Source organism: Balaenoptera physalus (assembly GCF_965194825.1).
Source record: "Balaenoptera physalus genome assembly, chromosome: 2".
NCBI classification, from domain to species: Eukaryota; Metazoa; Chordata; class Mammalia; order Artiodactyla; family Balaenopteridae; genus Balaenoptera; species Balaenoptera physalus.
This window is the reverse complement of record NC_138883.1, coordinates 74427366-74454224: the sequence shown is the minus strand read 5'-3', so window position 1 is coordinate 74454224 and position 26859 is coordinate 74427366. Positions and strand designations below refer to the sequence as shown.

General features: G+C 45.6%; 1 protein-coding gene across 2 annotated transcripts in view; it reads right to left on the bottom strand.

Moving 5' to 3' along the window:
• The window catches only part of SLC7A8 (solute carrier family 7 member 8), a 56611-nt gene that overhangs the window by 17809 nt on the left and 11943 nt on the right, over positions 1-26859 (bottom strand). The window contains exons 2-3 of one of the 2 annotated variants that reach the window (XM_082450635.1): positions 17771-17975; positions 16562-16713 (exon numbers count right to left, since the gene is read on the bottom strand). In XM_082450635.1, the coding sequence (XP_082306761.1) occupies positions 16562-16713; positions 17771-17975 (357 nt within the window). Of the gene's footprint in view, positions 1-8247; positions 9851-16561; positions 16714-17770; positions 17976-26859 lie in introns of those variants that run through there. The other variant, XM_082450636.1, reaches the window with a different exon arrangement.

The following is a 26859-nucleotide window of genomic DNA, read 5'->3' as shown; positions in this document are numbered from 1 at the left end:
AGAAGTTCAAACAGATACAAACAATAATGACTAAAGGATAAAGGAGACTGATCTATGAAAGGAAGATTAGGAAACAACACCCTTGTGGCTCGAGGATAGGTAAGGATTACAGAATAAGGACCCAGATCATGATCTCATCACGCAGAGAAGAAAACCATCCTCACCAAGGGGAGGAGAGGGCAAGGGAGGGGAGGAGGAATGTGGTCACCTTCCCGTGTGCTGGCATAGAAAACACAAAGGGACCTTATCCAGGCAGCCAGAAAGACTTCTCCACAGTGTTCCTGGGGGAATCGAGATGTTTGAGGAAGGGACAATTTGTCAAATTAACTTACTGTGGGTGTCTTCTGTCCTGCCTGAGCCTATACACACAAGAACCCAGCCCTTGACTAATCTTTGACCTTTAGCCTTTTCGGGGATCTTTCAGACATAAAACAGATATCCTGAGACTAGGGTGGAGGAGACCGGCTGCCTGTGACACTAATCTCCTTGGACAACGGCTGCAGGCCCTGTCTGACCCTTTGCCCTGCAGTTGGGTGATCACAGCATGTGACCGAGGGGAAAAGGGTACTTTCAGTCTCCTGGTACCACAGGATAGCGTCCCTCACAGCAGGCTGAAACCCGAGCCTCCATCCGGAGAGGAAAGGTCAGTGAGTGAAGGCAACACTTGCCAAGCCCCTGCCCTGCTCAGGCGTCCTGTCTCTGTCTGTCTGTACCCAGTGCCCCTTCTGTTGCTGAGGGCTATGTCCCCACCCTCTTCCCAGCCTGATCTTGAGTTCTGCATGCTTGAGATACAGTGACCTCAGGGAAGCCACATGTAGATGGGGATCAGTGGCCACTGCAGCTTGAGATGTGAGGGTTTTCATCCAACCATCCATCCAGCCAGCCACCATCTACGAAGAGCCTACAAGTGCTAGATACTCTGGTGCGGGGAGTTATAAATAAGACACAAGTCCCTTCCTGTTCTCAGGAAGTTGACACTGTAAGAGGGGAGATGGATGAGCTAAAAGATGATCACAAAGCAATATGGTGACAGTACAGCTCTTCATAGAACCTGGCAGGCATCTGTGAGGAGCCCCTAGCCCAGCCCAGGGAAATCAGAGATGCTTCTTGTAGGTGGGGAAGACCCTAGCAATACAGAGGATTTTATAACTTGGGGCTAGCTGGACAAAATAAACAAGAAGGCATAAGACTCTGGTCCTTGTCCATTATAATCTGGCCATGGGGGTGGTACAGCCCCATGGAATACCAGCTTTCTGTGTATTTCTTGGGCATTTTCTCCTCTCTTTTTTCTTTCTGTTTCCTGGCTTTAAAAAAAAGCTGGGGGTGGGGGTGGGGGGTGGGTGAAAAGTCTCATCTCATCAAGAAGATGAGACTTCAAGAAGATGCTGAAGTCAGGGGTTGGTTACTTAATCTGCCCAGTTTGAAAAGCTTATTGTCAACATAATGGGAGGGAGACAAAAAAAATGAGGCAGGCAGGGGGAGGGGACTCAGAACTCAGAAATCTCGCACCCTGCCCAGAGCCCAGGGCCTAGCAACTGCCAAGCAGGAGAGGTGGGCTCAACGCTTCCTGCCCTGGAAAAGCTGCAGAACTGGCAGAGATGCAGAGTCCTTGTCAGAGCCATGACAGTGCAGATCCTGTGGCTGACCTGGAACGTGTCCACCGTGGAGAGGGTGGGTAAGCTCCTGCTCCCTAAGAGAGGGTACCCCTCACCCCAGGTCAGCTCTGATCCTCAGACTCCGATCCCTGGGGAGTCACGAAGCCTCTCCTTCACTTCTCCCCCAGACAATGACACCAGAACTCATGGGACCTGTGGTAGGCAGAACAATCGCCATCCCAAAGATGTCAACATCCTAATCCTGTGAATGTTACCTTACAAAAGGAATTTCACAAATGTGATTAAGGATCTTCAGGTGGGGAGGTTATCCTGGATTATCTGAGTGGGCCCAATGTCATCACAAGAATCCTTATAGCAGGGAGACAGGAAGGTCAGAGTTACAAAGGAAATGTGATGATGGAAAACAGAAGTCAGAAAGAGAGAAAGATTTGAGTGCTCGCTTCAGCAGCACATATACTAAAATTGGAATGATACAGAGAAGATTAACATGGCCCCTGCGGAAGGATGACACGCAAATTCGTGAAGCGTTCCATATGTTTACAGAAAACAAATTTATGGTTACCACAGGGGAAGGGGAGGAAGAGGGATAAATTAGGAGTTTGGGATTAACATATACATACTACTATATATAAAATAAACAATAAGGTCCTACTGTATAGCACAGGGAACTGTATTCAATATCTTTTTTTTTCAATATCTTGTAATAAACTATAATGGAAAAGAATCAGAAAAAGTATCCATATAACTGAATCACTTTGCTGTACGCCAGAAACTAACACAACATTGTAAATTAACTATACTTCAATTAAAAAAGAGAGAGAGAGAGAGGGAGAGATTTGAAGATGCTATGCTGCTGGCTTTGAAGATGGAAACAGGGGCCATGAGCCTAAGAATATAGAGGGCCTCTAGAAGCTGGGAAAGGCAAGGAAACAAGCAAAGGAGAGCCTCCAGAAGGGACACAGCCTTGTTGACACCTTGAGTTTAGGACTTCTGACCTCCAGAACTGTAAGGTGATAAATCTGTGTAGTTTTTAAATTTTTTTAAAAATAAATTTATCTATTTATTTATTTATTTTTGGCTGCATTGGGTCTTCGTTGCTGAGCGTGGGCTTTCTCTAGTTGTGGCGAGCTGGGGCTACTCTTCGATGTGGTGGTGCACGGGCTTCTCATTGTGGTGGCTTCACTTGTTGCAGAGCATGGGCTCTAGGCGTGCAGGCTTCAGTAGTTGTGGCACACGGTCTCAGTAGTTGTGGCTCGTGGGCTCTAGAGTGCAAGCTCAGTAGTTGTGGCTCACAGGCTTAGTTGTTCCGTGGCATGTGGGATCTTCCCAGACCAGGGATCGAACCCGTGTCCCCTGCATTGGCAGGCAGATTCTTAACCACTGCGCCACCGGGGAAGTCCCAATTTGTGTAGTTTTAAGCCATTAAGTTTATGGTAATTTGTTACAGCAGCAATAGGAAACGAATACAGGGCCAGACACCACACAGAAAGACCAGAAAGCAGGGGGCATACCCTTCAAGAGGAAAGCTTTTTAAAAGCAACCAGGCAGGGACTTCCCTGGTGGCGCAGTGGTTGAGAATCTGCCTGCCAATGCAGGGAACACGGGTTCGATCCCTGGTCTGGGAAGATCCCACATGCCGCGAAGCAACTAAGCCCGTGCGCCACAACTACTGAGCCTGCGCTCTAGAGCCCGAGAGCCACAACTATTGAGTCCACATTCCGCAACTACTGAAGCCCGTGTGCCTAGAGCCCGTGCTCCGCAACAAGAGGAGCCACCGCAATGAGAAGTCTGCGCAACACAACGAAGAGCAGCCCCTGCTCACCGCAACTAGAGAAAGCCTGCGCGTGGCAACGAAGACCCAACGCAGCCAAAAATAACTAAATAAATAAAATAAATTTATTAAAAAAAAAAAAAAAAGGCAACCAGGCAGCACACACCGGGACCCCAAAGGAGTGTGTGTCACAGGCCTTGCAGGACACCAAGTGGAGGGAAGGAGGGAGGAGCTCTAGGAGCGGGCAGCAAAAGTGAGGTCACCAATGTGCTGACCTGGTTGGCGAATTTCCACATCACATGCACCACATGACAGCATCTCAGCTCTTCCACACACCCAGATCCTATGGCTAGAGAGTCACTGCCTCCTCTTCCTCCCCTCCGTAACTCAATACAGTAGTAAACATGCACGCCCTACGGTAACTCAAGCTGTGCTTTTCCTCTCAGAAAAATTCAGGGCAAAAGACTCCCCATACCCCTCCTTCATCTAATCCCAGCTTCCCCTCCTGTCTCCTCCATAGTCCATACAACTTCAGGCCCATGTATGCAACCCAGATGCACAGACACCCACAGGCCCAAGAGTTACAAACCTCTTGCGAGGCAGGTGGAGTGCCGCAATGTTCACAGACACGAGTCCTTTGTTCTCTGCCCCCAGAGTTTTGTTGGTCTCCTAACTTTACAGACCAGAAGCTACAATCAAAGGCCATAAAAAGATATCATGATGGAAAGCCAAGAGATGAACAAACTCAGGAATCCAGAGTCTGAGATCATTCCTCCCGGCAGACGGTAAAGAGTGGCCCCACTGTGTGCAGTCTTGTCGTGGATGACGCCCAGCGCTCTGCGGCTTCCCCAGGTGGAGTTCACCCCACGGAGTGGCAGAGGTGAGGCACACGAGCTCCAAGGATTACGAGTATTGGAAGGGAAGAATAGGAACAACATTTGGGGGGAAATTTTACCTTAAATTAATACATTAAAGACTATCGGTAAAAGAGGCAATTGAAAATCAATCTCTCTAGTCCATTTTGAAACAGAACACCAGTGAGTCATTAGCATAAATAAATAAATCTTTCTTCAGAAAATTTTAAGGATGGATTAGGGGATTGTGGGGTTGGTCTTAAGTCCCTACAACCTTCACAGAGCCAGGGCTGTGACTTTATCACTCTTTCCCTCACCTCTACCCGGCAACACCTGGCGGGTGGAGGACCACGTGGGTTTCTGGTGTCTTTTTCAAGTGCACAGCAAGCAAGTAGAGCTCAGATCAGCTTGTATACGGTGTGAAGTGGTAACGGTGCAGGTGGGGTTGAGCAAATCGGAGGGATGGAGGCAGAGATGGCTCCCTCGGAGGAACCTGGCAGCCTGGGCGGACTAAGAATCAGACAACTTAGAACTTGAAGAACCCAATGGCCATGATGCCCTCCTGGATGTCTCTGGACAAACCAGTCAAACTCTTTGACCCTCCCTTCCCTCTCTGTAAAATGGAAGTGTGGTCCATTTCAATCCCACGAGGATGCTCTGTAACCTGTGTGCTGCTGTATAAAATGTTAAGTGGTTATTTTTATTGTTCATACGCTAAGAAACTAGAACTCAAAAAGAGGCCACGACTTGCTCAGGATAATGCTGACGACTGGCAGCAAAGCAGAGTGGATGGGAAAGGGGACGGTTTGGAGGGTCTCGGAGACGCCGTATCACAAATCAGGACCTATCTTGCACTGTTGCATTGCTTCTCCCTTCTTGCTTCCTCCTCTATCCCTGACCCTTTGCCTCAGTTTCTCATCTGTTTCAACCTTTTTCTCAGGAGGATACTCATCCACAAATTACCTGCTCTGGGGTCCTTCAACCCAAGCTGTCTGAAAGTGTGGGCACAAAGGTGGATCAGGGGACTATGGGGCTGGTAAGCATAAGGCCGAGGCACTGAACCAGGAGCCCAGATGTTCAAGCTTGTCCCTGTGCCTTGGTCTCCACAAGAAAGTTGCACCACCCCTTCTGCAGGACGGAATGTCCTACAGAAAGCAAGGAATGCTGTTGTTGCTGCGCCTGCTCTACCCATCGGGCCCAGAGAAGAATGAAACTTCCCTATTCTTCTGCAGCCAATAGTGCACACAGCCATTAACAACACTCTGCTGGCCAGGGTGATCTTGAGGTCCTGTATCTGCCTGGCACACAGTAGGTGCTAACGCTTACTGAATAGAGGATGGATAGATGAACAAATCTAGTCAGAAAATACCAAGTGTGCACAGGAGCCATTGTTCTTCCCTAGGGAGTAAATATTAGGGTTTTTACATCGTGGGACAGCCCCATGAAGCAGGGAGGGCAAGTACCGGTGATGCTAGGCAGAGTTGGGGGCAGGGTACATATCATGGCTTCTTCTCCTTCCCCCGAGAAAGCTCACAAAGCACAGGCTATCCCTCAGTGACCACTGGATGACCGTCTTCAGGTCCTCCCTTGCTTCTGGACACAAGACTTTGGCTTCTTGCTGAGTTGGGCTGGCAAAGGGTCATTTTGTGTCTTCATCAGAGGGCCAATGAACACTTTCCCACATGGGTCCCCAAACCAAACTCATTCTTTTCGCCAAGCCAGCTTCTGCTCCATGAACCACACTGGTCTGGTCTGACGGGTGAAAGTCAGGAAGGGGCCATTTGGATAGGGGGCTGGATTTTTATTTATTTATTTTTGGTTGTGTTGGGTCTTTGTTGCTATGCACGGGCTTTCTCTAGTTGCAGCGAGCGGGGGCTACTCTTTGTTGTGGTGTGCGGGCTTCTCATTGTGGTGGCTTTTCTTGTTGCGGAGCATGGGCTCTAGGAGCACGGGCTTCAGTAGTTGTGGCATGCAGGCTCAGTTGTTGTGGCTCGTGGGCTTAGTTGCTCCATGGCATGTGGGATCTTCCCGGACCAGGGCTCAAACCCGTGTCCCCTGCATTGGCAGACAGATTTTTAACCACTGCGCCACCAGGGAAGCCCAGGAGGCTGGATTGATTGTTATAAGAACAGTGCTGATTAGAATGACCTGGTTGGGGCTCATTTGCAGACAGCTCTTGGTACTGGAGGGAGAGGTCTGCACCCTACTACCCAGAGGCACATTTCCAGCCTCACGGGCAGTCAGAGAGACCCAGAACCTCATCTTATATGTGAGTGAAGACCCCCGCTATTAGTGCCAAAGACAGGACTGCCCCCCTTGGGCCCCCTGCTCCCCCATCCCCACCAATTCCCAGTTGCTTATTCTGCCACTACACCAGCCTTTCTTGTACCATATGCACATCACCCTTCTTTCCCTTCTCCCATTCCCACATCCTCTCTCTCCCTTGCTCCTGTCAGTGGTACCTATGGTCACTGCTGACAGTGCCACTAGGGGCTCTGAGTCTGTCATCTGAAGATGCTGGCCAGATTGCTTTCTGGGCAGCAGGAAGTAAGATGCCAGTGTGAAAAAGGGGAAGACCAGGATGGCCGCCCCTCAGGACCCAGGAGCGTTGTGTTCATCGCCCCCAGGGTTTTGGAAAATTATTTCCCACAAGCAGACTTGCTTTTCTGCCTTGTGTCCCCTCCTCTGGTCCCTTATCAATGTCACCATCAGATTTCCCTCCAACTCCAGGAACTTCATTTGGATTTCTTGGTATTGCTGGCTCATTCCTAGGAGTGAACTGGAGGCAGCTTGGAAAGGCTTGTTTTCCTTTAGCATTTCCAGAACCAGGGCTTTCTTTGTCTTTTCAGATAAGAGAAAACAGGCAGTAAAAATGCCCAGACTTGCCAAAGTCCATAAAGACAGATGGTGAAGAACAGAGGAAAAGAGTGAGCATGAGAGACAACACGGGGGAGGAAGGAAGAGGAGGAACAATACACACCATTACGGGTGAGAGAGAGCGAGCTTGAAAGGAGCATAATAGAGAGAGAAGGCCAGGACAGAAAAAAGAAAGATGGAATGTATTAAAGCAGATAGCTGCTGAAAGGGAAGCTAGTGACGCCACTTGGTAGAAATCAGAACACCCTGTTCCCCTCCAGAGCTTCAAAATAAGCACCTTTCCGGGATGGAGTTCCCCAGCCCTCTGAAGCAGCTATAAATTTCACCTGGGTCATGGGCCAGCCAGAAGCGCTGGTTTATTAGTCTCCTCTTTTGCTGGGGCATGCACTTCTCCGCCTTCTGCCATGCTCTGGCCAGCTCCCCCTGACTCCCTCCCTCTGGACCTGGAGCAAAAGGGGCGAGGTGATGCCCCTCCGACCAGTCCTCAGGGTGGTGCCTGCGCCCAGCAGCGCGCGAGCTCGCCGCCTGCCACGGCGGGTGTGGCAGCACTTGGCTCTGTGATAGGCTGGAGGCGGCTCCTTAGAAGGAACTGGGCACGTGTTTCTAATTGTGGAAACGCTGCTTCCCTTAGCCTGCCTAACCTCAGCCGGTTCCAGATCTAGGAGGTAACCATTGCCAGCTGCCAGAAGGCACTGATAGGCAAAGAAAACACCGGAGCCCTATCTGAGTTCTAAGGCACACAATCCTGAGACTTGGATAAGGTTCCAGTTCTGCCCACACAGGCCAGCCTGAGCTATCTTTCCTCCTCATAGACCTCAGAGAGCCTGGGAGGAAATTGAGGTAGGAGTAGAGACACAGAGCCAGCTCTCTAGAATCCTTCCGGGCTCACCCAGGGCCAAGACATTTTTCATATGGGATCAGGAGCCGAGTTATAAAGTCTCAAGTCTCTGCCTACCCACAACAAAGGCTGGCATTATTGTATGAGTAAATAACTTGACTGGTGAAAGACAAAAACATCAGAACAAAGCAACAACAACAACAAAGTCAAAGCAGCTCTTCCCTATAAACTAAGCCCTGATTCCAGCTCCTGTAAGGTGCACAGTGGGGCTCTGAAACAGATCTTACCTACCAGACTACAGCAAGTTTTCCCTTCTCCAGCCCTTTTCATCTTGAAGCACTGGCAATGTTTTAGAAATCTAAGAAGGCCCTCTAAGGAGAGATGTGCTGAACCTTTGGAAGGGCCTCTCTCCTCCAAGGACAAACAAGCAGCGGAGGAGGGGTGCACAGACGCTCTGGAGCTTCTGGACATCCTGATTCACACAGCTCGACCCGGACACTTCCAGCTAAGCGCCTGCCCATGCTGCCCCACCCCCTTCCCTTCCCTTCCTGGCTCCTCTTACCCTTCCTTCTTATCCTGATCCCTCCCTGCCAGTTGTTGGACCTGAAGTTTCTGCTGAATCACCATCCAGTACTTAGTTCAGCCAAGAAGCCCAAACACCCAGCTCAGCAATTTCCAAGAGCTGAGTAATTCTTCAGCATTAGCTAAACACGGTTCCTGAGCTGGGGTGGGGGAGAAGAGAAAAACGGAAGACACAGGGAAAGCAGGGGAGACAGGACACAGCATGCTGTGCTACCTGGGGGAGCCCCCTTTAGTTCCTACTCATTACTTTTCCAGCCCAGGCCTAAAAAATTCCAGCTATCTCATGCCTCAATTCTCAGGGCCAAGAACAGTATCGAGCACATCATGGCCCTTGATAAATGTTTGCTGAATGAACAAAGTGCTGTGATTCTCATTTATATAAGGCTTCCCCAGGGTCCCACTCCCCTTCTGTTCCAGAGCGGGCTTTTGACCAGCATCCTGGGGTAACCACCTTGAGGAAGACTTCCAACCAAAGACCTGCTCAGCATCTCAGGGATTTGGAGAGGACGTGGAAGGCAGAAACAGAGAGAAAGCATTGGTAACTGCTCAACACAAATGCTGGAGACAGTTAAGTAGAAACATATTTCATTTGAAACTTCTTTAATTTTGATTTGTAGATCAACTAGATTTCTCCCTCTTAGTAGTCGATCAGTCGACACGGCCGGCTGATTCTACTTCTAATCCTTTCTTGTTTTTGTCACCTTGTAACTTCGTTTTTATTTTGGGCCACCACCTCTTTGGCCTGGAAAAATGCTTAGCCTGCTGACTCGTCTCCCTGCTTCAAGTGTCACGGTCTTCTTCACTCAAATGTGAAACTAATCATGTTACTCCTCTGCACAAACTCCTTCGGTGGTTCCTTGGATGAAGTCTGCTCTTCTCTGCATGATATGTAGAATCCTTTACGATCTGGCTCGTACTCACCTCTTCTGCCTTATCTCCCGTCTCTCTCCTAGGCCTCACCCACACAAAAGTACTTGCTTTTCTCCAACGAGTCATTTCTTTCTTGACTCCAAGTCTTGCCTATGCTCTTCCCTCTAGCTGGCTGTTCTATTGTATGCCCACCTGGAGACTGCCTACTTACCTTTCCAGACTCAGCTCAATCTGGGACCCTTCCCTAGCATTCCTGTCCCAACTCTGAAGCACCTTTCTCTTGTGTGGTACATTCTTTTGTCATCACATTATATTGTAATTATTTGTTTGTACACCCATCTTTTCACTAGCCTTTAATCACTTCCAAGACTCTGTATAAATAATGCCTCACCTCCACTCAATGTAGGAGCTCAGTATGGTAATTAACTGATGGATTTGCAGTTTCTTTTTTCCTTGGAAATCCCCTTAAACAGGTGACCCTGATTTGTTCCACCTGCCAGAAACCCAGTTGAGTGGATTTTGTATAACTGTACCCAATTCATGGCTGAAATTTTGAAATGGGACTATGGGGTCTCTGTGTCTGTTTGCGTGTTTGTATACGTCTATATACATGTGTTATAGATGTGTGGTATTTTCTACCTCCAAGCGGTATTGCCAAAATTAATTTGTAAAAGAGCTCCATTTAGTTGGCTTAAAGAAAATTAAGTACAGGGACTTCTCTGGTGGCGCAGTGGTTAAGAATCCACCTGCCAATGCAGGGGACACGGGTTTGATCCCTCATCTGGGAAGATCCCACATGCCATGGAGCAACTAAGCCTGTGCGCCACAACTACTAAGCCTGCGCTCTAGAGCCCACGAGCCACAACTACTGAAGCCTGCGTGCCCTAGAGCCCGTGCGCCACAACTACTGAGCCCACATGCCACAACTACTGAAGCCCATGCACTCTAGGGCCTACGTGCCACAACTACTGAGCCCACGTTCTGCAACTACTGAAGCCCACATGCCTAGGAGCTGAGCTCTGCAACAAGGGAAGTCACCACAATGAGAAGCCCGCACACCGCAACAAAGAGTAGCCCCCGCTCGCCACAACTAGAGAAAGCCCGCGCGCAGCAACGAAGACCCAACGCAGCCAAAAATAAATAAATTAATTAATTTAAAAAAAAAAAAGAAAAGAAAAATAGCTTGGCATGATGGTTGACTTTGTCTAATGTCTCAGGAAGTTTTCATGGGTAATCTAAACATTAATTGTTGGAAACAAGTAAATTAAATAAATGTAAATGGGATAACAGTTTTTAGGTGAACTCTTTAATAATTATTATGTTTTATGGTATGTCCACTTAAAAATGGTTTCTCCAAATCTTTTAGTAATTTAAAACTTTGGACTTTTGCTAAGTTAAATGATGGGGATTCACTGAATGTCTAGACCACTTCCAAATAAGATAAAATACTGAAACATTAACTGCTAAAGAAGTCTAAGTTTACCTACTTCTGTCTTATTACAGAAAAACTAAAGAAGTTCACATTTATTAAAAACATGTCTTGTACCACATTGAAAAAAAAGCATTATGTTATGAGGAAATGTATGGTTTAGAAATTATGATATGCATTCATAAGTTTGCCAATCAAAAAACTACTGGTATGACAGTTTACAACTGCTTAACAAAGACGAAACAATTATCTTTTTTCTCCCTACCTGATGTCTCTAAAATTTGGAAACTCAGTGAGTACTCTTATTTTCATGGCAATATAGTTATTTGTATAAGTTCAGTAAGAATCTGTTCTCCTTATAACATGATACAATTAGAAATACTGGTTATGGGATTTCCCTGGTGGTCCAGTGGGTAAGACTCCGAGCTCCCAACACAGGGGGCCCGCGTTCAATTCCTGGTTGGGGAACTAGACCCCGCACGCATGCCGCAACTAAGAGTCCACATGCTGCAACTAAGGAGTCCACATGCTGTAACTAAGAAGTCCGCATGCCGCAACAAAGATTCCGAGTGCTGCAACTAAGACCCAGCACAGCCAAAATAAATAAATAAATAAATATTAAAAAAAAAAAAGAAATATTGGTTATATTACCAGGGCTTTGACTGGATTGTCATATTTGAGAGAGACATACATAGAATTAGATGTGACCAGACAGCTTTAAAGAACTAAGGTTGACTTCATGGAGCCATAAAGCCCCTTGGAAAAACAACCTGGTACCTTGCCTTCAGGGTTCCCAGCAGCTTTACCAGGTGTGTAAGGAAAGTTCCTTCCTGGCAGGCACAAGAACCTCAAGGTAATTTTGGGAACCTCAAGGAGAGAAAAATTCACCCAAATTCATAGGTATTACAGGGTGAATCTAATGTCATGTCCTTGGTGTGGCTTCCTGGCCTCGAGAGGCAATTAAAAGTTCAATCTGGCAATTCCTTATGAACAGTTCCAGCAAAGCATATTTTAAAAGGCCTGGACTTATGTAAACAATCAGGCCAAGTTTAATAAAATTAAATTTATTTTACAAACAAATGAGTCTTAATTTGGCTATCTTTGGTAAAGATGAAGGTGATTTTAGAGAGAAAAAATTATGTTTCAATAGAAACTATAATACATGCTTACGGATATTAGATTCTAATTCTGTTAATCTTCTTTGAGGTTTTGTTTTTCTACCTGTAAACTGGACTGGATCCTGAATTCTTCTAGTTTCCTCAAATATTTGGCTACAACTCTCCAAGCTTACATTTTCAATTTTTCTCTCACTTTTGACTTGAAATTATCGAGAACTAAAGCTGTCCTTTTCTTGAAGCCCTACAAACTGTAACTGAACAACCTGATATAAACTTAAGCAAGATCACCACAATAACCCACGTTTAGACAATCTTTGTGCCTATTGCTTTGTAAGCCACTCAGGAAGTTTACCTGAACACCAGATGACATCACAAGAGATTTCAAACTGCAAAAGATGCTTTGAGCCTAACATCTAGAAATCTCAGCTGGCAACTCTCAGGACTCAGACACTGGGTTTATAATTTGCTTCAACCATTAACCTCTATTTTTCTTTGTGTCCACAGAAATGCCTCTTATTAAATACCTGGTTGCTTATACCCTGTAGGCCTAACTTTGAGTGCCCACCTGCATCCCCACCTCCTGAAACGAGTAACTGAAGTGACCTATTGTCAGGACTAAGAGACTCGTTCGACGAGATATAAAGCAATCTATCAACTCAACTTTTGGACTGTGACAATTCTAGAAGTTTCGAAGGCGAGACTGTAGGGGACCAAAATGTGCCACCCCAAAATGTCTCTGGCATGCAGATTAGTTCAAGCTGAAAACAATCAAGGCCCAAAATACTCAGGAAGAAATTTTGCCCTTCCCCCACAACTGCCTAAAAAGAATTTAGATACAGGACCTGTTCCCGGAGTAGTGCTATCACCAGAGATATCAGCAAAATGTGGGCTGGGTGGCGGGGAGATTAAAGATTAGAGTCCACTCTCTGCCCCATTGTCTCCACATGGCTCAGCAAACATTTTTTACCAAACATTTGCTTTTCATTTTCATGTCAATTACCTTCCTCCCTTTGAAATCCCAAACCTCTACCCCAACATTTTCTTTTGTCTTTAGCTGAAGGTGGTATTTAAGGTGAGGGTTTTGACTATTTTGGCGAGTTACTCAGTTTTTCTGGGTCTCTTCTAAGTATAGTTGTTATTAAACTTTTGTTTGATTTTTTCTCGTTAATCTGTCTCATGTCAATTTAATTCTTAGACCAGCCAGAAGAACCTAGAAGGGTAGAGAAAAATTTCTTCCTTCTCAACAATATATACAAGGCTGATGAGACACGCACAGCACTCTTTGGGGACCAGGGGAGGGCAAGAAGGCAACACTGTCCAGGTACCTGAGGTGATATGTTTAGTGCATGGGAATGAGACGTTTGGCGCTCGAGAATATGAAACCTCAAAGGAAAATGAACTGAGAGTAAGGGATTTAGAAGTTAGGAAGGACTGTTGAACACTCTGATGTCAAGGGATTAATTTGTAAGAGATTTGCAAAACAACACACACAGGTATCTACCAAAGCATCATGCATCATGCATCTGGAAACTTCCTGAAGAGGAATTGCAAAGCAACTCAGGGTTAAAAGTAATACCTACAGTGAAATCCTTAACCTTCCAAATCACTCAAGGAAGGAGGAGAAATCTGAAGCCCTGGAAAACTAGCCTCTTCGGAATCATAGCAGAAAGATAGAAAACAAGATAAGAAGCATTTTTTTTTTTTTTTTTTTTGCTTGTGAAATGCATGCAGGGTACTCCTTTTTCCTCAGGGCAAGAAAGGAGAAGGAGCTTCTTTTGTACAAGGCATTCAGGAAGAGGGGGACTTGAATGAGAAGAAAAGATTCTAATTCAGATGCTGGATGTGACCCCAGCCCCAAAAGAGAGGAAGGAGGTCGGGAGCTGCCCGAGTGAAAGGTGGCCCAGTCCCCAAGAGAGGGGGGACAAACAGAAGGAAAACCCATAGTTAGGGAGCAGGATATACAAATGGGGGACCCCAGAACACCTGGCGCTCCCTCTGTGTCACTGGGACCACTTTGTTTATAACTAGAAACTCAGGTAGTAGCCACAAGATGTGGCTAAAGGATAAAAGTGCAAGCTGCAGAAATAACTTGTCAAAATGTATGTCTATATACCCAGATGTGTGTGCTGAGAGGTGCATTTTACTTAGAATTATTAGGATACCTATCCACTGTTACCAGGGCTCCTGGGCAGGGGAGAGGGGTAAAGATGAGAGGACGCTTTCCTGGTCAACTCTCTTTATATATTACTTGACTCTTACTTGGAGAATATAGTCACTTACTTATGAAATAAGAAAGGAAGGAAGGAAGGGAGGGAGGGAGGAAGGGAGGGGGAGGGGTAGTGAGAGAGAGAGAAAGAAAGAAAAGAGAAATACCCAAGCAAATCACAAAAGGAAGGTACCAAAACTAAGTTCTAATCCCTCCCATTCCCCTGCTTCCTAACTCCCTCCTCCCACTAACATACTTGCTCTGGAGAAGGGAGAAAGGCTTTTCATTTAATTAAAATATAAAAGACTTTCTTTTTTTACTGCCTGGTGGCTAGGGATATGTTGCTGACTCAGCAGTGAATAATCAGCTTTGACCTAAATAATAGAATAACTCAAAGTGGCAGCTGCAGTTGCATAAGCTGGAGCCAAATCTGCAGTTCCTTCTCTCTCGCTCTCCTCCCCCCTTCACTCCCTTCAGGCTCTAAGAAGGCAAGCCAGTTACAGCAGGTTCTTTCTGCCTCTCCACCAGCATCCGGCCATTCCCACCGTCATTTCTCATCCGATCTTTTCCAAAACTCTAGAGGGTTTTTGCTCAAGGAGTCACCTACCTAGACTTGGCGGGTTTGGGGAATGCAAAGGAAGCCGTGGGGTCTAGTTGCCCGGGGAACTCTACCCTGTGGCCTGGTTTCTATCCTAGGGGAGGACTGAACAGCCTCAGGGTTCTTGATTTATAGTTGGAGGGTAAGGGTGGCCTGTTGCCTGAGATACTTTAGCAGCATCAGCAGGAAAAAGGAAACTGTGTCTGTGGGCAGGAGATGCTGAAACAGCAGTGGCCTGCACTCTGTGGTCCCCCTTCCCACCCCCATTAACCTATCTGATGGCAGAAACAGCCACTCCTCCTGCATTCCCATGCCCCCTTCCCCCTCCTCTCACCTCCTGCAGCTCCAGATCCAGCCAGCAAGCAAGGACCAAGTGACTATCCTCGTGACCACCCTCGGTGACTACACGACAGGATCACGAGGTGCCCAATGCTGTGCTAAAAACACTCTTGTCTTGGGCAATCCTTGCCACGGCAACGTACAGCACACGTGAGATCTCAGCCTCATCTCACGGGAGGTGGGCCGGTGACCTGGCCAAGCACTGGCTGCACTTAGAAAGTGGTGCGGAGATGCAGGCTCGGGAAGCCCGGTTCTGGAGCCTACATCCCTCTGCCTCCAGATCCACGAGCAGGCCCAACCGGCACAAGGAGTACGCTCCAAACAAGTATGTTGGCTCCACAGTGCCACTTGCCTAGATGATGGGGTCTATCCCGGGGCTGCACACCACTGCCAGTGAGGGCACACACCCCTCAGGTCCCACCCCAGCTCCTGGGTGGGCGAGTGACCCCCCCCCTCCCCTTCCCACCAGCAGGACAGAAGGAAGTGTCAAGACCTGGGACAGAGTGTGACCAGGATGGTCACTGCCCTCAGCTAGGTGGTGGTCACTGCCCTCAGCTAGGTGGATGTGTGTTGGAAGGTGTGGGAAGGCAGGGACTGAGCTGACTCTAGAAGTGGAGCCTCTGAAAAAGTCCAAATATTTACTTTAGAAATTAGTTTTTGGCTAAAAGGTAGAACATACCCCAATCCATTGAGATCCCTGATTATCAGAGATTAAGTGTTGAGACTTCCTAGAAATACAGGTTGCCAAACTTCTCCATAAAGCCTCTCTAACCTATTCCAGCTCACAGAGATCTTTTCCCCTTTTCGGAATTTTTACTGCAATTGAATCCTAACCATGGAATCTGTCTATATGGCTTTTCTGCCTAGTCAGACAGAAAACTCATCAAGGGCGGGGACCATGGACATGCTATTTGTCTTCTCCCAACTCACACCTTTGCACTCTCCTCCCAGAGAGTTTTAAGATGTGAGCTGGCAGGTTGAGAGGCCAGAAAAGTCTTCCCATGAGAGGCAGGGAGTCTCCAGCGTGGTGTGTGCGCTGGAAAGAGAAGGAATCACCTTGGCTAATTCACTTTCCTGGCTCCGTTTCCTTTTCTGCTCTAGGAAAATTGTAATATTGTAATACTGGCCCAGCTTACCTTATGGATTTGTTGTGAGGCTCGGGTCAGATGATACAAGTGGAAGTACCTTATTTGATGTAAAGAACCCTGCCAGTGAAAATTACTGTGCCTGTGAACAACTATCAATACTTAAGTTTCTTCTTCTTTTTTTTTTTTTTAAACACCAGATAATTATATGTGGAATCCATTTGTCCACAGCATGCAAATCGGAAACTGAAAAGTAACAAGGAAGAAAAAAAAGGAGGGGAGGAAAGAAAGAGGGAGAGGAAGGAGAACCAGAGATGTGTAGACCACGAGGAAGGCTAGAAGGCGCCATCCTGAAAGCAAGGCCCAGATGGCACTTACATAAGCAGATGGCAGCCAGGAGGCGAAGGCCAGACTCTGGGGCGAAGCAGGTGGGGAAGAGCGGCTGCAGCACATAGTTGGAGAAGGTGAGGGCGATGACAGCCTGGTTGGTGGGGTAGATCACCAGCACAGCAATCCATAGCCTCAGGAACCTGGAGGGGGAATGGGACAGGACTTGAGCCAAGACACCAATAAAGACCCCCGCTCCCATTGCCTGGCAGGGCAGGGATTCAGAAGCCATCAGGGAAGCCCGGGCAAGTCACTGGGCAGTGTTAGGAGAGGCAGGTGGGCTAAAGGGGTGCGGTTCCTTTTTGTTTTCAGGGATGCTGAGGAACCCAGCCACCGCCCAGACGAGACACCTAGCCCTCTGCAATGACGGTAAATTGGTTTAACGATGAAAAGCTGTTTCAACTAGTACTGACACATGTCTTGGTGTCCTTTCTCTCTCCCTGCGCCTTTCATCATTTCATCATCTCTTCTCTACCACTCTGGCCCCCAGAAGAAAATTTGCAACCCCAGAATCTTCACAGCCAGGGCATGCTAAAGGTGTGGCCACTTAAGCAAGTGCCAAGGGGAGGCATTGGCTGGGGGTTTGAGGGGGAAGTGTCCTCCACGCCCTTGGGCCCCTTGGTGAGGGTTGAGCTCTTCAGTAACAGGGCCGTGGGGGCTGAGGAAATTCAAGATCAGGGTCTGGAATCAGCGAAACCGTTATCCTCAGTAACGTGAAAAGTACCCCGTACCTTAGTGGTCACTCTCATTTGTCAGGATAAAAGGGCTTTGTTTTTGTGATGTGCTTTCCCCGCGCATCTCCAATCAGAGTTGTCATTTAGTTCTACTTGTTCTCACTCATAGAATCTTGTCCACTAAGGTCAACAGAGATTAAGGGAATTCCCTGGCGGTCCAGTGGTTAGGACTCCATGCTTTCACTGCCAAGGGCCCAGGTTCGATCCCTGGTCTGGGAACTAAGATCCCACAAGCTTCATGGCGCAGCAAAAAAAAAGAAAAACAGAAAACAAAAAACCCTAAACAGAGATTAAAACTACAGCCTGGTTCCTCTGCCACTCTCAGGGGCATCAAGGGGACACAGGCTGAACTGGCAACCATGACTTTGAGGCAAGAGAGGAATCCCAAGCTCTAGCGCTCTTCGGCATGCTGGAAAGCCCGGGCCTCGGCTTCCGGGACTGCTTGGTTCCCCGCACATCCTCTTACCCAGCCAGGCCTCCGAAGATGTCCTTGACGTAGGAGTAGTCACCTCCAGATTTGGGGATGGTGACCCCGAGCTCAGCATAGCACAGGGCTCCCACAGCTGTGATGAGGCCCGTCAGGATCCACACGATGAGAGCGAGGCCCACAGAGCCGGCGTTCTCCAGCACACCTTTGGGTGAGACGAAGATTCCAGAGCCAATGATGTTCCCTGCAAGAGGCACCAAGGGTACCAGGGGAGACGGTTCAGTCAGTACAGTTGGCAGGACCAGCACCTGCAGGGGCGCTCTCACCTTTGATCTGATGCAATGCCTTTGGGATGCGCTAATCCCCTCCAGGCAGGTATGTCTAGCAATAATTCTCCTTAGAAGTAGGAGAAAGAGGAGCAGACAATGGACACGTAGAGACCAGGCACTTGGTCGGGTACTTTACATGCGTCATTTAATCCTCTGGACAAGCCTACAGAGTCAGGTACCATTTCTCCCATTTTACAGAGGAGGAAACTGAGTCTCGGAGATACCAAGTGCGTTGCCCAAGTCCACACAGTAGTAAGTGGTGGTGCAGATTGAACTGACTGGGCTGAACGTAGTTCAGCCAAGGTGGTGACAGAGGCCTTACTTAAGGCTGGCTGGAAATGGAAGGGCTGGAAAAAATGGGCTGTTCTGAGACCGGCTGCCAGTAAGAAAGCTTTAAAAATGAGCTGAAGGGTAATGCCTTTGGACAGATTGTGGTCACACCCTGTGCCTGGAGGTCTTCAAGACCCACGAGTATGGACAGCACCCCTGGAGGCTGGCCTCTACCCCAGACACACGGCCCCACCCTTGGTGCGGAGCATGAAATAGCCCTATAAGAACAGCCCTGGTAGTTTGGAAGTGGTTTGTCGGGGTGTAATATGTGCAAAGCCTCAGCACTATATTCTTCCAAAGGTCGCTCCCCTCCATTGTCTCATGTGCCCCTCACAACCACCTCATGGAATCAGGAGGAGGAGGAAGTACAGGCGTTTCTCTCTATTTTACAAACACAGAGACTAAGACACAGAGGGGTTCAGTGGCTTTCTCCAAATTCCACAGCTACAGGTAGGTAAAACTGGATCTAGAAGTCGGTCTCCTGATGCTTAATCCAAGGGCTCTTTCCACTAATCCACTTCTGTTCTGTGTGCAAGGGTATGGTGTGCTCCTGAGAGGTGAGGCTAGCCCCAGGGACTGAATGTTGGCTACTAGGATGTGTGTGTCGGGCGGGGGAGGAGCAGGAGTGTGGAGGCAGCTCCTGACATGTTCCTTTCTAAGCTTTCCTTTGTCCACTTCTTATGAGTCCAGGGATCAGGGTCTGCGGGATAGGTGCTTTGAAAGCTCCCTCTTCGTGCCCCACCCCACCAAACTAATGAGGGCCTGAGGGAAGAAGCAGAGATTAAATAGATCCAGGTCGAAATACAGAGCTGGCAGCCAGCTGAGGCCAGTTGGATTTGACAGTGTTCTGAGGACACCGCAAATTCCCACCATCTCTCTTTAGTGGTTTGGGGACCTTCCTGGCAGTCCAGTGGTTAGGACTCTGAGCTTCCACTGCAGGGGGCTCGGGTTCGATCCCTGGTCAGGGAACTAAGATCCTGCATGCTGCACAGCACGGCCAAAAAAAAGAATGCCCTCTCTCCAGTGGTTTGGAACAAGTTCTGGGCTGAGTAAGATGCAGAGTATACGATTTTATGCTCGAATTTCGAAAACTGACTTTCGGATCTCAACTACAACTCAACCTCAATCCAGTCCTGAAACTTTCACTTCTAAACCAAAATTCAGTCAAAGGGGAAGAGAAGAGAATATTCACATCCTAAAAGCAGTAATATTTCATTCTTTTGGGACATAGAATATGCTGCTCCTTTTCAAACTAAAAAATTGCTGCGTGAGATGAGTAATGAGAGAGGGAAGGGCCCAGGAGGAGCATAAGAACAGCCAAGCGGTGAGACTGAAATACGAAATCGGAGGGCCTGGGGCCACAGCTAGATTCCGATGGGAAGGAGGCACATTTATGTCTCAAACAGGCCTTCTTTCCCCTAGTGCTAACTCTATCCCAACAGAACAGGGCTGCATATAGAAGTGAAGCTAAAAGAAACAATCCCTCATGTTCAAGTTTGTGATCTAAACATCAGGCAAAGAGAGATAGAAAAATGAGATCCCAGGTGCCACCAGTTCTTAAAGGCTTTTCCTTTTTTGGTATTTTTATTTAAAGTCCTAGGCTTGGAATGAGAGGACACCTTTCAGCCCTCCTCTGTCCTCAACCTGTCTCCATGTGTGCTGTGCATGGATGTTGGGTCAGTGGAGACTAAAAGGGCCTCCTGGTAGCATCCCAGGACTCAGGACACAGTCACCCTGTCAACTGACCCTTCACCTGCCACACTAAACGTGAGATGGGAGTGCTGATAGTGCTGAAAGGTAATAGTAAACTCCTTGTCTGGTAGGAATTAATCAGGAGAGTCATCTGTAGGGCATTTTAAAGCCAGCCAAGAAGAGAGCAATAGAAGGTTATAAAACTAGCTCGAGGGGTTAGAAAAACAATCAATACGGGAGAAAAACAAGGTTTGACTTTGGTCTTTAAGGTGCCGAAAGGGTGGTGGGGAGATAGCTAGGCACTTCTCAGAACCAGGAATGGCTGCTGCCACAGGGAAAAGGGCGGTGGATGTTACTGAAAAGATTCCATCTTCTCAGGAATGAGGAGCGTCAAAGTTCCACTAAGGTTCTTAGAAAACACCGCAGTGGAGATGAGTGAGCACTTCGGTTCTCCAGCTTTCATTCTGACATTTCCACAGTATGTGCCCCTCCCCATCACCCCACGTGGAGGGTGGGAGGTGCAAGACCAACAGCCCTTTTCGAGGGTCTGACTACTTCCTGTCTCCACTGGTTCTTGGATAACGTGTCCTTCCATGGAGCTGCCATAGTAGATGGTGAGGGTTGGCATTGGGACAAGAGTTCTCGTTTTATAAAACTTGAGCTCTCCCCATCAACAATCTTAATTTTGACCAATTAAAATGACAAAGATAAAAGTGGAAAAAAAATTGAATTATGCTAACCAAAACTGAGGGCTACGGGATGGGAAGGAGAGGAATGCCTTGCCCTGATTCTAGGAAGCCGCTACCTAGAAAACCAGAATCAGATGTCTCCTCCTCCTTAGCGGCCTCTAGAACTTCTACAGGGGGAGGAGTGTCACTCAGAGCACAGCTAGGTACTGGAGCCCAAAGAACATTCACATTACATTTACTTAAGAGTGATGCTGGGACTTCCCTGGTGGCACAGTGGTTAAGAACCCTCCTGCCAATGCAGGGGACATGGGATCAAGCACTGGTCTGGGAAGATTCCACATGCCGCGGAGCAACTAAGCTCATGTGCCACAACTACTGAGCGCCCATGCCACAACTACTGAAGCCCATGCACCAAGAGCCCATGCTCCGCAATAAGAGAAGCTACCACAGTGAGAAGCCCGTGCACCACAACGAAGAGTAGCCCCTGCTCGCCTCAACTAGAGAAAGCCCATGTGCAGCAATGAAGAGCCAACACAGCCAAAAATAAGTAAATAAATAAACAAATTAGACTACAATTCTGCAGCCTGTGGAAGGAAAACCACATTCACAGAAAGACAGACAAAATGAAAAGGCAGAGGACTTTGTACCAGATGAAGGAACAAGATAAAACCCCAGAAAAACAACTAAATGAAGTGGAGATAAGCAACCTTCCAGAAAAAGAATTCAGAATAATGATAGTGAAGATGATCCAGGACCTCGGAAAAAGAATGGAGGCAAAGATGGAGAAGACGCAAGATATGTTTAACAAAGACCTAGAAGAATTAAAGAACAAACACCTAGAAGAATTAAAGAACAAACAAACAGAGATGAACAATACAATAACTGAAATGAAAACTACACTAGAAGGGATCAATAGCAGAATAACTGAGGCAGAAGAACGGATAAGTGACCTGGAAGACAGAATGGTGGAAATCACTGCCGTGGAACAGAATAAAGAAAAAAGAATGAAAAGAAATGAAGACAGCCTAAGAGACCTCTGGGACAACATTAAATGCAACAACATTTGCATTATAGGGGTCCCAGAAGGAGAAGAGAGAGAGAAAGGACCCAAGAAAATATTTGAAGAGATTATAGTCAAAAACTTCCCTCACATGGGAAGGGAAATAGCCACCCAAGTCCAGGAAGTGCAGAGAATCCCATACAGGATAAACCCAAGGAGAAACACACCGAGACACATAGTAATCAAATTGACAAAAATTAAAGACAAAGAAAAATTACTGAAAGCAACAAGGGAAAAACGACAAATAACATACAAGGGAACTCCCATAAGGTTAACAGCTGATTTCTCAGCAGAAACTCTATAAGCAAGAAGGGAGTGGCACGATATATTTAAACTGATGAAAGGGAAGAACCTACAGCCAGGATTACTCTACCCGGCAAGGATCTCTTTCAGATTTGATGGAGAAATCAAAAGCTTTACAGACAAGGAAAAGCTAAGAGAATTCATCACTGCCAAACCAGCTCTATAACAAATGCTAAAGGAACTTCTCTAAGTGGGAAACACAAGAGAAGAAAAGGACCTACAAAAACAAACCCATAACAATTAAGAAAATGGTAATAGGAACATACATATTGTTAATTACCTTAAACGTGAATGGATTAAATGCTCCAACCAAAAGACACAGGCATGCTGAATGGATACAGAAACAAGACCCATATATATGCTGTCTACAAGAGACCCACTTCAGACCTAGGGACACATACAGACTGAAAGTGAGGGGATGGAAAAAGATACTCCATGCAAATGGAAGTCAAAAGAAAGCTGGAGTAGCAATACTCATATCAGATAAAATAGACTTTAAAATAAAGAATGTTACAAGAGACAAGGAAGGACACTACATAATGATCAAGGGATCAATCCAAGAAGAAGATATAACAATTATAAATATATATGCACCCAACATAGGAGCACCTCAATACATAAGGCAAATGCTAAAAGTTATAAAAGAGGAAATCGACATGAACACAGTAATAGTGGGGGACTTTAACACCTCACTTACACCAATGGACAGATCATCCAGACAGAAAATTAATAAGGAAACACAAGCTTTAAATGACACAATAGACCAAATAGATTTAATTGATATTTATAGGACATTCCATCCAAAAACAGCAGATTACACTTTCTTCTCAAGTGCACACGGAACATTCTCCAGTATAGATCATATCTTGGGTCACAAATCAAGCCTCGGTAAATTTAAGAAAACTGAAATCATATCAAGCATCTTTCCTGACCACAACGCTATGAGATTAGAAATCAATTACAGGGAAAAAAAATGTAAAAAACACAAACACATGGAGGCTAAATAATACGTTACTAAATAACCAAGAGATCACTGAAGAAATCAAAGAGGAAATCAAAAAATACCTAGAGACAAATTACAATGAAAACACGACGATCCAAAACCTATGGGATGCAGCAAAAGCAGTTCTAAGAGGGAAGTTTATAGCGATACAAGCCTACCTCAAGAAACAAGAAAAATCTCAGATAAACAATCTAACCTTACACCTAAAGGAACTAGAGAAAGAAGAACAAACAAAACCCAAAGTTAGTAGAAGGAAAGAAATCATACAGATCAGAGCAGAAATAAATGAAACAAAGAAAACAATAGCAAAGATCAATAAAACTAAAAGCTGGTTCTTTGAGAAGATAAATAAAATTGATAAACCTTTAGCCAGACTCATCAAGAAAAAGAGGGAGAGGACACAAATCAATAAATTAGAAATGAAAAAGGAGAAGTTACAACAGACACCGCAGAAATACAAAGCATCCTAAGAGACTACTACCAGCAACCCTATGCCAATAAAGTGGACAACCTGGGAGAAATGGACAAATTCTTAGAAAGGTATAACCTTCCAAGACTGAACCAGGAAGAAATAGAAAATATGAACAGACCAATCACAAGTAATGAAATTGAAACTGTGATTAAAAATCTTCCAACAAACAAAAGTCCAGGAACAGATGGCTTCACAGGGGAATTCTCTCAAACATTTAGAGAAGAGCTAACACCCATCCTTCTCAAACTCTTCCAAAAAATTGCAGAGGGGACTTCCCTGGTGGCACAGTGGTTAAAACATCTGCCTGCCAATGCAGGGGACACAGGTTCGAGCCTTGGTCCGGGAAGATCCCACATGCCACGGAGCAACTAAGCCCGTGTGCCACAACTACTGAGCCTGCGCTCTAGAGCCCATGAGCCACAAGTACTGAAGCCCGCGTGCCTAGAGCCTGTGCGCTGCAACAAGAGAAGCCACCGCAATGAAAAGCCCATGCACCACAACGAAGAATAGCCCCTGCTCACTGCAACTAGAGAAAGCATGCACATAGCAATGAAGACCCAATGCAGCCAAATTAAAAAAAAAAAAAATTGCAGAGGAAGGAACACTCCCAAACTCATTCTATGAGACCACCATCACCCTGATACCAAAACCAGACAAAGATACTACAAAAAAAGAAAATTACAGACCCATATCACTGATGAATATAGATGCAAAAATCCTCAACAAAATACTAGCAAACAGAATCCAACAACACATTAAAAGGATCATACACCATGATCAAGTGGGATTTATCCAAGGATGCAAGGATTCTTCAATATATGCAAATCAATCAATGTGATACACCATATTAATAAAGTGAAGAAGAAAAACCATATGATCATCTCAATAGATGCAGAAAAAGCGTTTGACAAAATTCAACACTCATTTATGACAAAAGCTCTCCAGAAAGTGGGCATAGAGGGAACCTACCTCAACATAATAAAGGCCATATACGACAAACCCACAGCAAACATTGTTCTCAATGGTGAAAAACTGAAAGCATTTCCTCTAACATTAGGAACAAGACAAGGATGTCCACTCTCATGAGTATTATTCAACACAGTTTTCGAAGTCCTAGCCATGGCAATCAGAGAAGAAAAAGAAATAAAAGGAATACAAATTGGAAAAGAAGAAGTAAAACTGTCACTGTTTGCAGATGACATGATACTACACATAGAGAATCCTAAAGATGCCACCAGAAAACTACCAGAGCTGATCAATGAATTTGGTAAAGTTGCAGGATACAAAATTAATGCACAGAAATCTCTTGCATTCCTATACACTAACAACAAAAGATCAGAAAGAGAAATTAAGGAAACAATCCCATTCACCATTGCAACAAAAAGAATAAAATACCTAGGAATAAACCTACCTAAGGAGGTAAAAGACCTGTACTCAGAAAACTATAAGACACTGATGAAAGAAATCAAAGATGACACAAACAGATGGAGAGATATACCATGTTCTTGGACTGGAAGAATCAATATTGTGAAAATGACTATACTACCCACAGCAATCTACAGATTCAATGCAATCCCTATCAAATTACCAGTGGCATTTTTTACGGAACTAGAACAAAAAATCTTAAAATTTGTATGGAGACACAAAAGACCCCAAATAGCCAAAGCAGTCTTGAGGGAAAAAAACGGAGCTGGAGGAACCAGACTCCCTGACTTTGGACTATACTACAAAGCTACAGTAATCAAGACAATATGGTACTGGCACAAAAACAGAAATATAGATCAGTGGAACAGGATAGAAAGCCCAGAAATAAACCCACGCACCTACGGTCAACTAATGTATAAGAAAGGAGGCAAGGATATACAATGGAGACAAGACAGTGTCTTCAATAAGTGGTGCTGGGAAAACTGGACAGCTACATGTAAAAGAATGAAATTAGAACACTCCCTAACACCATACACAAAAATAAACTCAAAATGGATTAGAGACCTAAATGTAAGACCAGACACTATAAAACTCTTAGAGGAAAACATAGGAAGAACACTCTTTGACATAAATCACAGCAAGATTTTTTTGATCCACCTCCTAGAGTAATGGAAATAAAAACAAAAATAAACAAATGGGACCTAATGAAACTTAAAAGCTTTTGAAAAGCAAAGGAAACTACAAACAAGACAAAAAAGACAACCCTCAGAATGGGAGAAAATATTTGCAAACGAATCAATGGACAAAGGATTAATCTCCAAAATATATAAACAGCTCATGCAGCTCAATATCAAAAAAACAAACAACCCAATCCAAAAATGGGCAGAAGACCTAAATAGACATTTCTCCAAAGAAGACATACAGATGGCCAAGAAGCACACGAAAAGCTGCTCAACATCACTAATGATTAGAGAAATGCAAATCAAAACTACAATGAGGTATCACCTCACACCAGTTAGAATGGGCATCATCAGAAAATCTACAAACAACAAATGCTGAAGAGGGTGTGGAGAAAAGGGAACCCTCCTGCACTGTTGGTGGGAATGTAAACTGATACAGCCACTATGGAGAACAGTATGGAGGTTCCTTAAAAAACTAAAAATAGAATTACCATATGACCCAGCAATCCCACTACTGGGCATATACCCAGAGAAAACCATAATTCAAAAAGACACATGCACCCCAATGTTCACTGCAGCACTATTTACAATAGCCAGGTCATGGAAGCAACCTAAATGCCCATCGACAGACGAATGGATAAAGAAGATGTGGTATATATATACAATGGAATATTAGCCATAAAAAGGAACAAAATTGGGTCATTTGTAGAGACGTGGATGGATCTAGAGACTGTCATACAGAGTGAAGTAAGTCAGAAAGAGAAAAACAAATATCGTATATTAACGCATATATGTGGAACCTAGAAAAATGGTACAGATGAACTGGTTTGCAGGGCAGAAATAGAGACACAGATGTAGAGAACAAACATATGGACACCAAGAGGGGAAAGTTGCGGGGGGTTGGGGGGTGGGTGGAGTGGTGGTATGAATTGGGAGATTGAGGTTGACATGTATACACTAATATGTATCAAATAGATAACTAATAAGAACCTGCTGTATAAAAAATAAATAAAATTAAATTAATAAAAAAATAAATGAAAATAAATTTTTAAAAAGTGATGCCTATTATATACAATCTTTAGTGTAATTATTTGATTAATATATATCTCCCCCACTAAGACTGCAAGCTCTGTGAAAGCAGAAAC